Source organism: Petromyzon marinus, chromosome 25 (assembly GCF_048934315.1).
Source record: "Petromyzon marinus isolate PM22_M1 ecotype Great Lakes invasive population chromosome 25, UKy_Petmar_22M1.pri1.0, whole genome shotgun sequence".
NCBI lineage: Eukaryota > Metazoa > Chordata > Hyperoartia > Petromyzontiformes > Petromyzontidae > Petromyzon > Petromyzon marinus.
The window spans coordinates 154,234-172,125 of record NC_133691.1 but is presented as its reverse complement, the minus strand read 5'-3'; the positions used below and the strand labels follow the sequence as shown (position 1 = coordinate 172,125).

Sequence of the window (17,892 nt, the reverse complement as noted above, 5' to 3'; positions counted from 1 at the left end):
CAACTTTGCCTTTTATATATGTGGAGATACTAGCTTTCCTACCCGGCTTCTCCCAGGACTTGGATTCATCACGCCCGGCCGCCTTTGTCTCCCCAGTGGCGATGTTCACACACCACACCATTTACTCCTTTGAGGCTGAGTCGACCTAGGGGAGGCCCAGGACCGGTTGAAATAATCGTCACCGGTGGTGGCCGTGAGCGGGAATCGAACTCGGGTCGCCGGGTTCGAATCGCTCCGCAGTCGCGAAAACAAGTCAAACCAATATTTCTTGTTATTCCAAAAGCCTAAATTTTACAAAATTAAGTACAGAATCAAATGTTATTTGATTGACAGTCATTTGTGTATGAGCCGAGACAAATCAACCAACTCTCGAACCCAGTTAAATCCCAGTTAAAGCACAGTTAAAGCCCAGTTAAAGCACAGTTAAAGCCCAGTTAAAGCACAGTTAAAGCAGTTAAACCACGCATCTTCTAGCCATTTTGGTGCTCTGACCTCAAAGCCACCCAGTCACCTCTTAGTTGAATCTAGCCTAGGGGATGTGGTGCTGGCTACACCACCCCTTCATGCGTCGTACCTTTAATCGGTACTTGGCAATTGGATTTGCCCCAAGTCTGTGTAGAATATATCGCAGATTGCTTTGTAATGGTGTATCTGCGAACATCACACTACCTCAGGATAGAACCTGGGAAAAGGGAATGATGGAATGGAATTCCAAAGTTGAGCAGTGTGAGGATAAAAGCAAGACGTGCTTTGACCTGCAGTATGGTGGGTGAGACAAAACTGTCAGTCTGGGAGACCGAGTACTCAACATCGGTGGTGGAGGACTCGATGAGTGAAGTTCACAGACTGTTGCAGAGACAATAAAGTAACCTCTGCCTTGTACACTCAAAAATTCACAAATCACATCAACTATTTCTTGTATCATTGTTAATTTATTATCTCAATGTATTACTATTATGATTAATTCAGTATGGTGATGCGTATCATAACATTTTTGTTTACTAATGTTCTTTTCAAATAATCTTGAAGCTTTTTTGAGGCAGCAGAGATCAGGGAGGGGATAGAGATAAGCATTAGACAAAATAAACAATATCGCGTAGAGGAAACCTTAACCTACCACCACCCATTAACAATGTTTCCCTCTATGAATCAGTGAATCGCCCTAATGCAGTCACAATTCAATAACATTGTATTGGTCCATACAGTGCATGTACAATCTCTAGTTATGAATCTAAAGACTCCTCTGTACTGCATAATGGAATAAACTTACAGTATATGCATTAAAATTTGAAATGTTACATCCATAATAAAATGTCTCCAAAAATGCATAAAAAAACAAATCTCACCTCCTTTTCTAAATCTTCAATATTCATGGTGTTATTGACCAATGCTTGAGCTATAAATCTGTATATGGCTGTAACCACATATAACCAAACAGTTGTGTCATCTTTCGATTTAAAGCTTTCGTGACTGCAATGATTCATCTTCTTTGGTTCTTTCGGTAAAGTCACGTAGAATGAGAATAAAATAATAAAACAATAAAATTCTCACAACGTTTCGGCCACAACACAAGTGGCCTTCTTCAGATGAAAGGAACAACCTGTCGGGACGACAATGTAGCTCTGTCGCCCCGACAGGTTGTTCCTTTCACCTGAAGAAGGTCACTTGTGTTGCGGCCGAAACGTCGTGAGAATTTTATTGTTTTATTTTATTATTTTATTCTCATTCTACGTGACTTTACCCAAAGAACCAAAGAAGATGAGTTGTGTCATCATTTTTTAAATACATAGCTTTTTATAAATATGTAGTGACATCGGGAATGTCACTGTATGGTGCAATCCCGGAAGGGCCGTGCCTGCACGTTCGATGGTCCTACTTCGTGGACAGCACCTTATGGGTGGCTGTGTGTAATACCAGCCCTAGCAGGGCTTGGTGAGCACTGGGATAGTGCGGGCACCACGCACAGCGTGTGGTGGGGGCTCCCCCGAGGGGGAGGGGGTGAGCATCAGCCCAGGGGCAGGGTTGCCCCGGGCCATGGTACTCTGGTTGACCCTGTAGACACGTGATTCGGAGAGTCCACACAAGGGGCCCCAGGTGGGGGGGGGGGCTAGTGGGTGGTCACATGTCCGGGGAAAGTTCTTGAGAAGGACCAAGAGAGGACGAGAATGCTCGAGAAGGCGGGTGGGGCCGAGGGCAGAGCGGCCCCGACCGTAGGGGGATATAAGGTCCCTGAGAGGGAACGGGGTCGCTGTATTCTACAAGCTGGAAGCTCAACATCTACAAGCTGGAAGCTCTACGTCTCAAGCTGAAGCTCTTCGTCCTACGAGGCAACCACGTCGTCGGAGACCCGAGTGAGGGTCCGACCCTTCGTAGCAGTAACTCCTCTGTATAGAGTAATTAGCTGGGTGGTCACCACCCTAGGCTGTATCTAGTGAAGGGGCAGTTACCCCTTGTGATACGTGTTACAAATAAATGTGCTGCCTCTAAAAGGAACAACGTCTGCGACTCAGTTGGACTCACTACAAATGTGTTGAAGTAAAAAAAGTATTCTGTAACCCATGTCAGTGCGGTGTTGGCAAAATGTGTCATGGTTGGAGGATAACCCTGGCACTCAAGTGCAATCTTTTTTCCGATTCCCACCCTCACTATAATAGACATATTGTGTGATCAGATGGAAGATGGTAAAACCCTTGTACAACTGCAACATTATTTTAGTTCTCTGAGGGTTTAAAGGCAAGCAACGTTGAATGATGATTGAAGCTACAATATGGTGACAACTATGAATAACTAGCCTTTTGCCCACCCAAGGACGGGTGTATTGCAGTAAATCTGAAACTTGCAAGTGAAAAGCAGACCGCGACGTGATATTGCATTAATGCGTGTGCAATTTGTAAGGGCGCGGTGACACAGACCTATTTCATTTAAAGGTTATAATCCCTTGTTCATCATGACGTCTTTTGACTCCGATGTCTCAACAACAGCGTCACGGAGATCGTGTGACGTGCGGGTTCTGCCTTTGCAGTGAGGGTTGTAAGTTCACGCCGAGGAGGGGGAGGCGCCTCGGCCCACCATGTGGAGTGACGTCAGCCGCTAATTATTATGAATGGGGGGGGTGTCCATTTGGAGGACGTCACCTGTTAATGATTATTAATGAGGGGGGGAGGGTGCTCCTTGTTAAGTGACATTACATGCTCATGATTATTAATGAGGGAGGGTCCATGTGGAGGACGTAACCTTTTTTATTCACTTATTTTTCATTTGTATTATTTTATTGTTCTATCAACGTGACTTTACCGAAAGACCCAAAGAATACGAATAGGGCGTAACCTGTTCATGATGTTCTTGGTTCTTTCGGTAAAGTCACGTAGAAGGGAAACAATAAAATAATATTTTATGAATATTTGTATTAATATTAAAAAATATATATATATTTGTTTCCCAAGAATATGAATTCCTGGAGTACTCCATATTGAGTGACGTCACCTGCTCATGATTATGAATGAGGAGGGGTGGGGGCTGTCCATTTGGAGGACGTCGACCACTGATGAATATTAAAATGAGGTGGGGCTGGTCGATGTGGAGTGATGCCACGAGAATTAAGGACAGCCATTCCTGGGTGATTATAGAAGGTATGTAGGCCCACACTCTTCAGGTGCAGCCATTCATTTGTTGGCTTGGATGGGATGGTCTTAAACGTCTTCCATGCAGGCCATCTGAAAATGAGCTCTATTTGGAACGTGGTTTGACAGTGGCGAGGCTTGATAGGAGTGATGTAACCATGGCTTAATAATCAACCGGCAATCCATAATGAGAGGTGACTGGTTATCAGTTGATATTTAACAACCCTAGTCCAAACTGGTCAATCCGTATTTTATATTTTAATTAAAAGATATGAACATAAAATATTATTTTTAGAAAGTACCTTGGCTACAGTTGATTTCGTCCGATCCATCACTGCAATCTGTGATCCCATCACAGACATCCATGCTACTCACACATTCCCTGCTGTTTCTGCATGTGAACTCATTTTGAGTACAAGCTGCAGGAAAGAAAAAAAACAATGTTTTTAAATGTAATATTTCAGTTGATTAAAACTACTATATTCTTCTTTAAAAGTACACAGCTTTAGTAATCTATGTACAAAGGACTGTACATGTCCATGGACAATCCTTTATTAATCCACTGCTGAATGAAGGTCATGTCGTGCGGATCATAGGGGTTATTTGACCATACTTCACCACGCCGGTCAACGTGGGTTGATGAAGGTGGGGAGCTTAGATATGGCAGCATACAAGTAGAGTACAGAAGTGATGTTTGTGCCTGTATGCATGGTCTGTACGTATCTTATAAACTCGATGTGTTCTTGTATGTGTGTCTGCACGTGACAGTCTCTGGGAGGACGTCAGTGGTGAAAATTCAGTCATTTTAATACTAAACCTTAACTCACTGCAGTTGCTCTCATCAAAGAAGTCCCCACAGTCATTGATTCCATCACAGAAGCTCTCATTCGCTACGCAGGTTCCGTTTCCACAACGGAGTTGGTCAGGGTGGCACTGACAGTTTGGCTTCTCATCACTCTGGTCTGCACAGTCGAATTCCCCATTGCAGTACAGGTTTCCACGAATGCAGTGCTTCTTATCATCACAGCGGAACTCACTTGCAGCACACTCTGGTTTCGTGCAAATAAATGTTGTAGATATGTAAATATATGTATCTAATTAGGGTTTACATGTATCTAATTCAACAATATGTACTTCTTTATTGGTAACCTAGTTTGCATTTTCCTCTCTTGATAACTACACATTTCATACCCTACAAAAGAAACATCACTATTGAAACAATTCGGACCGATATAAATATTTAAACCTTACCTCGCTCACAGTCGCTTTCATCCGATCCATAACTACAGTCAACTTCTCCATCACAAACATAGATTAAGTCCAGACACTCCGTGGTGCTGTTACTGCATGTGTACTGTTTTGGAGAGCAACCTTAAAACAACATTTTAAATATGAGTTTTAAATATCCAATTTTAACCAAAGCAAAAACATAAATAACACAATAATATTCTCACGACGTTTCGGCCACAACACAAGCGGCCTTCATCAGGTGAAGGGACGAGACTGTCTGGTAGGACAGCGCTGGAGTGAAAGAGCCACGTTCAGATCACGGCCTTTAAGCTGTGTGAGAGGAACAAAGCGCCTTGACAAAGGAATTAGCATATAATTTAGCATTGAAATGGCTGAATGATTAGCTTGTGACTGGTCACAGAAATAGCTATGTTAAAAGTTAAAGCATACACATCCGCAGAGGCACCCATTGTTAAAGGAATTAGCATAGAATTTAGCATTGAAATAGCTAAGTTAAGGCATACACATCCGCAGAGGCACCCCTTGACAATGGAATTAGCATAGAATTTAGCATTGAAATAGCTGAGTGATTAGCTTGTAACTGCTCACAGAAATAGCTACGTTAAAGTCAGAGCATACACATTCACCGAGGCACTTAGTACAAATCAAACAGGAGAATTTAGCATTGAAATAACTAGGCGAATTTAGCATTGAAATAACTGAGTGATTAGCTAGTGACTGGTCACAGAAATGACTATGTTGAAGTCAAGGCCTACACATCTGAGCTATTCACAGTACTATATAGTGAACCAATAAAAAACTTTACCTTAATGTTATCAATAAACTCTATATTCTCCAATCAGCTAAGCTACCAACAATAAGTCGTTATATATCACAATGCTATATGGCGAAAAAATGGGTGGATTCTTACCCTCAACTTTAGCACCACGGATAGCTACGGGCCCCGTTTAGACGGACGAGTTCGTCCATGGTCGGAACAGAGGAGGGGGAGAGAGACAGCTGCGAGGCGCTATTCATACTCCATGTTGTAAAACCATACCATTAACCGTGGTGTGAGAGGTATTAAGAGTCAATGCTGGCGAAGGAGCTGCGGTCTGAAGGTCATCGTAAAAATACAATTAATTAAGAACAGAAATGATTTAAAACATCTTTCCAGTGGTTACTAAGCCAGAATCCATCTTCTCGGTTGAAATTGTCTCTGTGCTTGTATATGTGAATGGCCTCATGAACGAATCTCTCATGGTAGCCGGTTGGTTTGCAAAGAACCTCCGTCTTGGAGAAGTCAATGTCATGTGAGCCCACTGAATTATAACAGTGATCTGCCACGGCAGAGGAGTTCGTCCTACCGTGTTTCAAGTCTGCTTTATGTTCGCGGATGCGGTCCGAGATATGTCTTTTGGTTTCTCCAATGTAGCTACTACCACAGAGGCACTTTAGTTTGTAAACGCCCGGGTACTGTATGTCCGGAACAGCATCTTTTACAGATGGAACTAAATCACGGATTTTATGTACTGTGTTGAATCGGACCTGGATCTTGTGTTTATTCAGGATTTTGGAGATCTTTTTAGTGACCCCTGCAATGTAGGGTAAGGTGATGGTTTTGAGTGGCTCCACAAGAGGATCCTTCTTCATGACTGGAGTGATGGCTTTGCGGATTGTGTAGTCGGAGTAGCCATTAGCCCTGAGAGCCTGGTGTACGTGCTTGAGTTCACTGGTAATGTGTTCCTGGTCGGAAATGCATTGGGCTCTATGGTATAGAGTCTTGATGAGGGAGTTCTTCTGGGATGGATGGTGGTGGGAATCTGGTTTCAAGTAAGCATCTGTATGGGTAGCTTTCCTGTAGACAGAGTGGCTCATTGAACCATCATGTCTCCTTTTAATTAAGACATCCAAAAAGGGAAGTTTGCCATCTTTTTCGACCTCCATGGTAAATCTGATGGCTGGGTGTATGGAATTGATGTGGTCGCGGAATTGGTCTAGAGCAGGCTGGCCATGTGGCCAGATGACAAAGGTGTCATCAACGTACCTCTTCCATAAGGTCGGGCGTAGAGTGGCAGTCTGGATGGCGTCAGTTTCAAATTTTTCCATGAATACGTTGGCTACAACCGGAGATAGGGGGGAGCCCATTGGGGTGCCCTCAGTTTGTTTGTAGAAAGTTCCATTCCAGGTGAAGTATGTGTTGGTTAAGCAATGTCTCACCAGGGGGGTACATCAGTATGCAGTCCTTGATGAACCAGGTCTTCAATGATAGCGATGGTGTCAGGTACCGGGACTTTGGTGAACAAGGACACCACATCAAAACTGACAAGCAGGTCGTTTGGGGATAGGGAAATGCCTTTGATTGTCGATACCAGGTGAGTAGAATTTAGTACCGCAGAGGTGGTTTTTCCAGTGAAAGGTCGCAGTATATCAGCAAGAAAACGTGCCAGTTTGTAGGTGGGGGAGTTGATAGTAGAGACGATGGGACGAAGGGGTGTATCTTCTTTGTGTATCTTTGGAAGGCCATATAATCTTCGTGGTCTGGCAGCAGAGGGTTTCAACGGGAACTGTTTGATCTCATCAATTAATGCTGTTGAATCAGAGATGATTTTGTTCGTTTTGGTGACCAGGCTGTTGGTGGGATCTCTTTTTATTTTTGTATAGCTGCCATCGTTGAGTAGTTCTTGAATTTTGTTGTTATAATTCAGTGGGCTCACATGACATTGACTTCTCCAAGACGGAGGTTATTTGCAAACCAACCGGCTACCATGAGAGATTCGTTCATGAGGCCATTCACATATACAAGCACAGAGACAATTTCAACCGAGAAGATGGATTCTGGCTTAGTAACCACTGGAAAGATGTTTTAAATAATTTATCTTCTTAATTAATTGTATTTTTACGATGACCTTCAGACCGCAGCTCCTTAATACCTCTCACACCACGGTTAATGGTATGGTTTTACAACATGGAGTATGAATAGCGCCTCGCAGCTGTCTCTCTCCCCCTCCTCTGTTCCGACCATGGACGAACTCGTCCGTCTAAACGGGGCCCGTAGCTATCCGTGGTGCTAAAGTTGAGGGTAAGAATCCACCCATTTTTTCGCCATATAGCATTGTGATATATAACGACTTATTGTTGGTAGCTTAGCTGATTGGAGAATATAGAGTTTATTGATAACATTAAGGTAATTTATATTTTAGTTTTTTTATTGGTTCACTATATAGTACTGTGAATAGCTCAGATGTGTAGGCCTTGACTTCAACATAGTCATTTCTGTGACCAGTCACTAGCTAATCACTCAGTTATTTCAATGCTAAATTCGCCTAGTTATTTCAATGCTAAATTCTCCTGTTTGATTTGTACTAAGTGCCTCGGTGAATGTGTATGCTCTGACTTTAACGTAGCTATTTCTGTGAGCAGTTACAAGCTAATCACTCAGCTATTTCAATGCTAAATTCTATGCTAATTCCATTGTCAAGGGGTGCCTCTGCGGATGTGTATGCCTTAACTTAGCTATTTCAATGCTAAATTCTATGCTAATTCCTTTAACAATGGGTGCCTCTGCGGATGTGTATGCTTTAACTTTTAACATAGCTATTTCTGTGACCAGTCACAAGCTAATCATTCAGCCATTTCAATGCTAAATTATATGCTAATTCCTTTGTCAAGGCGCTTTGTTCCTCTCACACAGCTTAAAGGCTGTGATCTGAACGTGGCTCTTTCACTCCAGCGCTGTCCTACCAGACAGTCTCGTCCCTTCACCTGATGAAGGCCGCTTGTGTTGTGGCCGAAACGTCGTGAGAATATTATTGTGTTATTTTATTTTATCAATTTATTATTTTATTCTCATTCTACGTGACTTTACCGAAAGAACCAAAGAAGATGAATCATTGCAGTCACGAAAGCTTTAAATCGAAACAAAAACATAAAATTGACGAGAACATTTTGACCAAGACTAAACTGTACTCACTGCAGTTTCTCTCATCCGTATAGTCGCCACAATCGTTGACTCCATCACACACATTTGTTATCCCCAAGCAGGTTCCATTTCCACAGCGGAATTGCCCTGAGTAGCAATGGCAGTCTGCATTCTCATCACTCGAGTCTGCACAGTCGGGCTCTCCGTCGCAGTAGAAATGTCCAAGAATACACTGCCAACCATTTGAATACTTGAATACTGAGTCTGTGCATTTGTCTTCAAAATATAAACAAAGCATTACAAGTGTGTTACATGGCACATTATAAAGGCAGTCCCCGTTGTCACGACATAATACGTTTTTGGAAACTACATCATAAATCGGACACTTGCCGATTTTCCCCCCTTTTATCAGCCATATGTAACAGGGTTTAAGAGGTAAAAATCCACAAAAAGAATTGAGAAGAACAAAAGCTCCACACCAACTAACATTGGAAACCAGACTGACTGTTCAAATGTGATTGGGGTTATGTCGAAAGATAAATCAAGTTTCTGCGTCATAAATCGATTCATGGTGGAGTTATATAAAGGTCCGGAATGTGTATCGTTATAAATCAGACCGTCATAAACGAGAGACTGCCTTGTATATGTAAATCACAATAACAAAATTTATCACACTTGAAATAACTGATAACTAAAGCTATGTGTACATTGCTGAAAACACAATTGAAAACACATTGCTCAATATACAGTTAATTACCACAGTGCTGTAGGTCAGGGCTACACTGGCAGTTATTCTCATCGCTCTGATCCTCACAGTCTGATTTCCCATCACAGACGAAGGAACGTGGAATGCATGGCCCATTGCTGCAATGAAAATACTCATCTGGGCAGCCTGAAAAATAAAAATTATGCAAAGTAATTAGGGTTTACATTTTTTTGTAAATCCATTGCTGGATAAAGGTCACATCATACCATGTCAGTGAGGGGATGTGACCATATAAGGCAACATTGGTTAGTGCAGATTGGTAAATGGGGGGCTATGAATCAAAAACAATTGCACTCGTCACTGATGTCAGCCATGGCTAAAAATGTAACTCAGGTTACTGGATGCAGTGCAGCGCTGCGCGCTAATCAATGTAACCACGCAAACTGAACCCCAAGATTAATGTCAATGGTTTATCTTTGTAGACTGCATGTTATTTATGAATAGTAAAAACAAAGCACTCACTGCAGTCGGTCTCATCAGAGTAATCCCCACAGTCATCAACTCCATCACAGATGAACTCATTTTCCACACAGTTCCAATTCTGACAGCGCTGTTGGTCAGGCCCACACTGGCAGTTCTTCTCATCACTCTGATCCTCACAGTCTGAATCCCCATCACAGAGGAAGGAAAGTGGAATGCATGGTCCATTGCTGCAATGAAAGTAACCATCTGTGCAGCCTGGAGGGAAAAAAATCAATTATTAATATTGAAGTGAGACACGTTTTTGTTAATGTGAAGTGATGTTAATGGAGTCACTATGGCGTTTAGCTCCAGCTACTGTCAACTGAGTGGAACTGTGCATCTTGAGCCTCTCTCTGGCACCAGAGTAGGTATGGCATGGAAGCCGGCCTTAGGGGGCATGGTTCTGGTGGCAGTCAGAGAGAGGGCAAGTAAGGATGTGACAGTCTGGGTGAATCCGAGAGGGCACGTGACCGGGACAGGGTAGCGAGGGGACCCAAAGGGTGGCTTGAGGGACACGTGATGCTTGGTCGAGAACCTTCTGGTGAGATTCAGAAGGGGGCGTGGCCGAGGGCGGAGCAAGGCCATGCTCGGGAGCATAAAAGAGAGGTCCCGAGAGCAATCGTGGCTGTCTGCTGGAATGGAACCCTCGGTGCTACGTTTCTTCGGACTTCGGTCGTTAAGCTCGGCTTCGTGGGTCAGGCAGTGTGTTGCTGATCTGAACCGTTGATGTAGCTACCCTGTTGGGGTCTAGTAACAGTGTATGTTTATGTAGATACCCTGTTGGGGTGTTATAATACACGTGTTGCCTCCAAAGTCAAGGGTGTGCCTCCGTAGAACCCACTACAAATGGATAGGGTAATGTTAATTTTCAGTTATATAAACACAGAGGTGTCTGGGTGCCTCAGGAGTCAAAGCTCTGTGGAAGCATCACTGAGATCCTGCGTATGAATCAAGCTTCAGCAACTCGTGACTAAACCGTATTGTGAATTGCAGCGAATTAAATTCTCTCAACCTCGCCATCACTTACTGTTCAAATAACCAATGCTGAATTATGTTTTCACTGAATGCGGCTAAATACCATCTCTCACAATTAATACATATTGGCTTTGTGGGAAAGTACTGCACATCGTGTGGAAAAGAGGTCGCTTGAAGCGATCTCAGACGTAATTCTGTTATATCTACTTCTGTGGTCCATATCCTAACACTGAGTGATGCCGTGCTGTGCGAGGGTTTTGAATGGCCACTTTGTTTCATGACATACATCAATAACACAACTGGAATAACATTTTTATGAAAGATAAAAAAGTAAAACACAGAGAATCACTGCAATTTGTGGAACAGAGTAATCCATACAGTCACTGAGACATTGCTTTTCATGATGCGGTTTTTCAATAATTTAATCACGTAAAGTAATTTGGAACAAACACTCACTGCAGTTTGTCTCATCAGAGTAGTCCCCGCAATCATCCGCTCCATCACACAGGAACTTATTTTGCACATAATTCCCATTTTGACAGCGCTGTTGGTCAAGGCCGCACTGGCAGTTTTTCTCATCACTCTGATCCTCACAGTCTGAATCCCCATCACAGAGGAAGGAAAGTGGAATGCATGGCCCATTGCTGCTATGAAAGTAACCATCTGTGCAGCCTGGAGGAAAATATTCTCAATTATTAATATTGAAGTGACACCTGTTTTTGTTAATGGATAGCGTAATGTTAATTACCAGTTATATAAACACAGAGGTGTCTGGGTGCCTCAGGAGTCAAAGCTTTGAGGAAGCATCACTGAGATCCTGCGTACGAATCAAGCTTCAGCAACTCGTGACTAAACCGTATTGTGAATTGCAGCGAATTAGATTCTCTCAACCTCGCCATCACTTCCTGTTCAAATAACCCATGCTGAATTATGTTTTCAATGAATACGGCTAAATACCATCTCTGACAATTAATACATATTGGCTTTGTAGGAAAGTACTGCACATCGTGTGGAAAAGAGGTCGCTTGAAGCGATCTCAGACGTAATTCTGTTATATCTACTTCTGTGGTCCATATCCTAACACTGAGTGATGCCGTGCTGTGCGAGGGTTTTTGAATGGCCACTTTGTTTCATGACATACATCAATAACACAACTGGAATAACATTTTTTAAGAAAGATAAAAAAATTAAAACACAGAGAATCACTGCAATTTGCGGAACAGAGTAATCCATACAGTCACTGAGACATTGCTTTTCATGGTACGGTTTATCAATGATTTAATTACGTGAACTCATCTGGAACAAACACTCACTGCAGTTTGTTTCATCAGAGTAGTCCCCACAATCATCAGCTCTATCACACAGGAATGCATTTTTCACACAGTTCTCATTCTGACAGCGCTGTTGGTCAAGGCCACACTGGCAGTTATTCTCATCACTCTGATCCACACAGTCTGAATCCCCATCACAGACAAATGAATGTGGAATGCATGGCCCATTGCTGCAATGAAAATACCCATCTGTGGCTGGATAAAGGTCACATCATACCATGTCAGTGAGGGGGTGTGACCATATGAGGCAACATTGGTCAGTGCGGATTGGTAAATGGGGGGCTTTGAATCAAATAAAATTTCACTCGTCACTGATGTCAGCCATGGCTAAAAATGTAACGCAGGTTACTGGATGCAGTGCCGTGCTGTGTACTAATCAATGTAACCCCGGAAACTGAACCCCAAGATTAATGTCAATGGTTAATCTTTGTAGACTGCATTTTTTTTATGAATAGTGTTGAGGAGTAGAGTGGTGACGGGATGTCACACTCGCCTCGGGAGGAGTGACATCATGTCCCCTCGGGATATTTGAGGGGGGACCGGTGATGTATAGGGGGTCTTCGCCAGGAGCCAGGGTTCGTGAGCGGTAGGGAAGTGGGGACCCAGGGTAGGGGATAAATAGCACCAGGCTAGGGGGGGCTACTTCACCCAGCTGGCCGAGTTGGATGAACCGTTGGTCAGCACTGTGGGAAGAGTCCGTTAGCCTGGGAGGCGTAGGGATTCCCAGTACCCTTTCCCCTGGGGAGATTTAGCTTATCCAAAGTCTTGTGTTAGCCTTTCCACAAAAGCTAGGCGAAAGCCCTTAATAAACTGTTTGGCATCAGCCCCGACAACGTCTGCCTTCGTGTCGTCTCTAACACCACAACAACTGGTGTCGGAAGTGGCTTCTGTGCTCACGACCATGTCTAAGTCTGGCGCGAGACGGAAGACCATGCCTGGTGTACTGTTGCAAGAAGAGAAAGACGCTGCTGCGGCCCTGGTGCATCCCGGAGGTCGGGGCCCCGGATACGTGCCCCGTGGAGGTGGCCCGGCTGGAGCCGGGGGAGGCGGCGGCTGGGGGAGCAGCGGCGTAGCTGTCCAGCTGGAGCTGCTCCAGCAGTCGGTGACACAGCTCACCGCCGCGCTGGTTGAGGTGGGGGTTTGCACACACGCGGAGGGCGAGGGGGTGCGTGGCCGTCGCGACTTTGCCGACGCCGCACCTCCTGCCAAATTCCCAATTCCACCAACCGCTGAGCCAGGACAGGGCGCCGCCATTTTTTCTGCGACGCCACCGGCGGGCGCCATTTTACCTGTTATGGTGGCGCCCATACGCGCTGCCGCTCTGCACGTCGCCGCCGATGGCGTTGCGGGCTCGCTGCGAGCCGGGGCGGCGGGGGAGGCTGCAGCCGCGGACGTGGTGAGGGGGGCGATGTTCCCTCAGCCTGCCAGGGCCGCCGGGGCCCCGGGTCCGGGCACGGCGGCTGCGGAAACGGCGACACCAGCGATCGCCGCTGTGGGTGAGTCTGGGCCGGGGGATGGGTCAGCTCGCTTTTGGCTGAGACAATTACCCTCTGTGGTGCCATTCGTGTCAAAGGGGGGGGCTGGCTGGATTTCCAGGCCAGATTTGATGCGGCCTTTCAGTCTGTGCGCTGGCCGGAAGAGGAGGCGCTGCGTGTACTGCCCACATGCTTGGATGCTAGGGCGTTACATGCCTTTTTGAGCATCCCACCGGCGGAGAAGGTGACGCTATAATCGGCCTATCAGCAGATGGCCGAAGTATTCGAGCCACCGGCCGAGGCGCGCCTCAAGTTTACCGTGCACCCGTGGGAGGAAGGGGGAATCGCCTCTTGCGTTCCGCTGCTCCCTCCTAGCATTGGCTCGGGCCACATATCCCAACGTGGAAGGGACCACGCTGGACTCCCTGGCCCTGGAGAGGCTGCTGGTCCTCGCAGGGAGTTGGGAATTGTTATGTCCATCGGGGCAGGATCCAAGATTACTTCGCTGGCCGTCACGCAAAATATTCAAGCCCATCTTGCGCTGCGGCAGCCTCCAGCGATGGTGGTGTGCGTGGGTGCTCCAGCGCTGCCAGTGGTGGTGCCGCCCAGTGGGGAGGACGCCCTCGTGGCCGCAGCGGCCTACGACCACCGTGGGGACGGTGGGTCTGCTCGCCAGCCAGGGGGGCCGGGGTGAGCGGGACCTTACCGTTCGCAGGCCCGGGGACGGGTCACCTGCTTTCGTTGTGGCCAGGTGGGCCACTTTGAGAGGGGGTGCAATAACGCCCCCGGGGCCATCTCCAAGGCCTCTCCTCCTGCAGGCGTCCCTCCAGCGGTGGAGCCTCCTGGGCAGCAGGCAAGTCGCGACACATCCATTGCACGGCCGCTCTCTTCACCTCAGGCATCTCGCAGGGTTAGGGTTCATCTTCATGGGCCCATCTCTAGGGGGTCCGGCTCGGGGCACACGGGGGTGCGCTCGGCGATTGAGTGGCCCAGATGGACTCGCCAGTGGCGGGCCCTCGTGCATCGCATGGTGGCCGCTGCTGCCGGGTCCTCGGCCATGGTGGGGCGTGTGCAGGGGGTCGAGGTAAGGATCCTGGTGGATACGGGGGCATCCGCCACCATGGTATCCGAGGCTGTTTTCCGGTCGCTCCCGCACAGTGTGGGGCCATTGCGGCCGGTTCGCGGGGCGTGCATGGCTGCCAAAGGGAGTAGCCTTGGTATTTTGGGCCATGGTCCTCGCGTCTGTGGCGATTGGGGAGATCGCGTTACGGGGACCCGTGTTGGTTTCTAAGGCTTTGGCCGTGCCGTGTCTATTGGGCACTGATTTTTTTGGCCAGAATGCCCGTTCGGATCCTGGTTGACCAGGGGTGTGTGGAGATGCCGTCGGGAGACCGGCTGCATTTCCTGCAGTCCCCCTCTGTCGTAGCTCCCCTGGCCGCCAGTGTTCGGGTATGACCACAAAATCCGTGACGGTCCCACCCGGGTCGTAGATCCTGCTTCCGTTGGAGTCCCCGGAGACAGGCATCCTCCTGTCTCCTTCCAATTATTTTACGATGTTTGACAGGCTGGTGGGCGCTTTTACAGCTGTGGCTGCGGGCCAGGAACTCTTTTTGCAAGTGCTAATTCGGGGCCCGCACCGATCGCCGTCCCTGTTGGAGCTATGTTGGCGCACGCCACCCCAGGCCCTCCTCCTGGCGTCCTTGAGCCGCCGGGAGGGGTGGTAGCGAGAGTACTGCCCATGGGGAGTGCCGACGCATCATGGATTGATGCGTCGTGCACTGAGAACGCCTCGTCATCCTCCCAGGAGCACCAGTTGCTCCGCGATCTCATCGTCAGGTTCGCCGATGTGTTCAACCAGGGTAAATTCTATTTGGGCCATACCACTCTCCTTGAACATAATATCGACACGGGCGACTCGGTCCTATTCGACTGAATTTACACCACTTTAGCCCAGCGGAAAAGGATCATGTCCGCTCCGCAGTTGATGACATGTTGGCGGCGGACATTATCTCTCCTTTCACTAGCCCTTGGGGAGCCCCCATCGTGCTAGTCAAGAAACGGGACGGGAGTCTCCGCTTCTGCATTGACTTCCGTAAATTAAACAAGATTTCGGTGGCCGATGCGTATCCCTTGCCTTGCATGGACGATTCCATCGATGCCCTCTAGGGTGCGTGGTTCTTTTTGACCCTCGATTTGCTTTCGGGCTTTCGGCATTTGCCATTGGATGAGGCCTCCAGGCCCAAGTCCGCATTCCGAACACCACAGGGGCTGTTCCAGTTCAATCGGATCCCTATGGGTCTTCATTCTGCCCCGGCCACCTTTCAGCGCCTCATGGAATTGATCTTGGTGGGGCTGCAGTGGGAGTCTTATTTGATTTACTTGGATGACGTTATCGTTTTTGGAAGTACGTTTGATGAACACTTGCAGCAGTTGGAGGCGGTGTTCGCCAAAGTGCGCACTGCGGGCTTGAAATTCAAACTTCAGAAATGCCACCTGCTGTGACCATCAGTGAAGTATTTGGGCCACATTGTTAGCGCATCAGGTGTGCCAACGGATCCGGAGAAGACTGCTTGTGTCCAGACGTGGCCGACTCCTACATCTGTCGCTGAGGTGCGTAGCTTTGTGGGCTTCGCATCGTACTATCGCTGGTTCGTCCGCGATTTTGCGACTATTGCAAAGCCGCTACATGCACTCTCTGCCAAAGGACAGAAATTTCGCTGGGGGAACAAGGAGGTCGCTTTTGCGGCGCTTCGCATGGTCTTAGCACCCGGATTTCTCCCAGCCATTCCTCCTCGACACCGACGCCAGTGACATGGGCATTGGGGCCGTCCTGGCTCAGGTTGTCGACGGGGTAGAGCGGGTGGTGGCCTATAGTAGCCGTGTTTTGTCCCCCACTGAGCAGCGGTACTGTGTGACCAGGAGGGAGCTGCTGGCCATTATTTTCTTTGTCCAATTTTACAGGCCATATCTGTATGGTCGCCGGTTTACCATCCGGACCGACCATGCAGCCCTAGAATATTCCCTGCGAATTTACCAGCCCTCGGGTTAGCTGTCCCACTGGCTCGAGGTTCTCCAGGAGTACCCCTACGATGTCATCCACAGGAAGGGGACTCTGTATGGGAATGCGGACGGCCTTTCCAGGCGGCCCTCGGAGGGCAAGTGCGCCTGTGCCTTGGGTTCCAGCCGTTGTAAGGCCCCAGTGGATACCGCGGCCCAGTTGGTTGCATCAGCCAGCGCGGCGCCCTCTCCGGGTGTGGCGTTGCCTGGGGATTTTGGTCTGGGACTCCCCCGGGAGGTATGGTCCCAGATGCAGATGGAGGATTCCCCTCTGCTGAGGCTGCGACATAGTGTTGGGTCTAAGGCCCGGAGCTCGGCTCCGTCGGCTGCCCCGGTGGTTGCCATGCATGACGGCCTCCTCATGCATTGGGATGCTCAGTTGGAACGATATTGCGTGGTGGTGCCCATTGGCTTGCGAGGTAAGTTGACCCAAGCCATTCACGATAAACTTATGTACCTCAGCTACCACAAGACCCTCTTGACCCTTAAACGGGACTACTATTGGCCGGGCGTGGAGGATGATGTGGCGCTGATTTTGAAGGGTTGCCACGACTGTGCGCGGAGGAAGGCCCCAGTGGGTCAGGATCGGGCCCCGCTGCAGTCCATCCGGGTTTCTTGTATGAATGAGCTCGTGGCACTCGATATTTTGGGACCATTCCCTGCATCCCAACAGGAACACAAATGCCTCTTGGTGGGGGTGAAATACCTCAGATGTTGGCCCATGGCGTGGCCCCTGGTGGACCAATCGGCCTCGTCCATCACGGAGGCGTTTGTACAAGAGTATGTTCTCGATAAGGGGGCGCCAGAACAGCTCTTAACTGATCAGGGGCGGAATTTTTCTTCCCGTTTGAGTAAACAGGAAGAAAAATTCCGGAGGTCTGTGACGTCCTTGGAACGAAAAATGTCCGCACCTCGCCCTACCATCCCCAGTCTGACGGGATGGTAGAACGGTCGAACCGCACGCTCACGTCCATGTTGTGCCATCACGTGAGCTCGTCCCAATTGGACTGGGACCTGTTCATCCCGGGGGTGCTGGCCGCGTACAGGCTAGCTC

At 47.7% G+C, this 17,892-nt stretch overlaps 1 protein-coding gene across 2 annotated transcripts; it reads right to left on the bottom strand.

The window, feature by feature from the left end:
* Window positions 1-912: 912 nt before the first annotated feature.
* On the bottom strand, window positions 913-13,582 carry LOC116945805 (uncharacterized). 2 transcript variants are annotated; one of them, XM_076069593.1, is made up of 10 exons: window positions 13,242-13,582; window positions 11,432-11,647; window positions 10,001-10,216; window positions 9,530-9,664; window positions 8,824-9,048; window positions 4,872-4,991; window positions 4,448-4,669; window positions 3,923-4,039; window positions 1,347-1,414; window positions 913-1,029 (listed from the first exon to the last, which is right to left on the bottom strand). In XM_076069593.1, the coding sequence occupies exons 1-10, from the start codon at window positions 13,558-13,560 to the stop codon at window positions 961-963; spliced, it is 1,707 nt and encodes a 568-aa protein (XP_075925708.1). In that variant the 5' UTR covers window positions 13,561-13,582; the 3' UTR covers window positions 913-960. The 2 variants fall into 2 exon arrangements, with proteins under 2 accessions (XP_075925708.1, XP_075925709.1); XM_076069594.1 differs by lacking the exon at window positions 4,448-4,669.
* Window positions 13,583-17,892: the final 4,310 nt, after the last annotated feature.

Excerpts from the sequence above, each read along its gene's own strand:
- LOC116945805 (XM_076069593.1), bottom strand. The coding sequence starts at position 13,560 with ATGGCGGCGCCCTGTCCTGGCTCAGCGGTTGGTGGAATTGGGAATTTG. Across the intron at positions 11,648-13,241 it reads TTCTTGCAACAGTACACCAG|GCTGCACAGATGGTTACTTT; the intron begins GCATGGTCTTCC and ends ATTTTCCTCCAG. Across the intron at positions 9,665-10,000 it reads CTCTGATGAGACCGACTGCA|GCTGCCCAGATGAGTATTTT; the intron begins GTGAGTGCTTTG and ends TTTATTTTTCAG.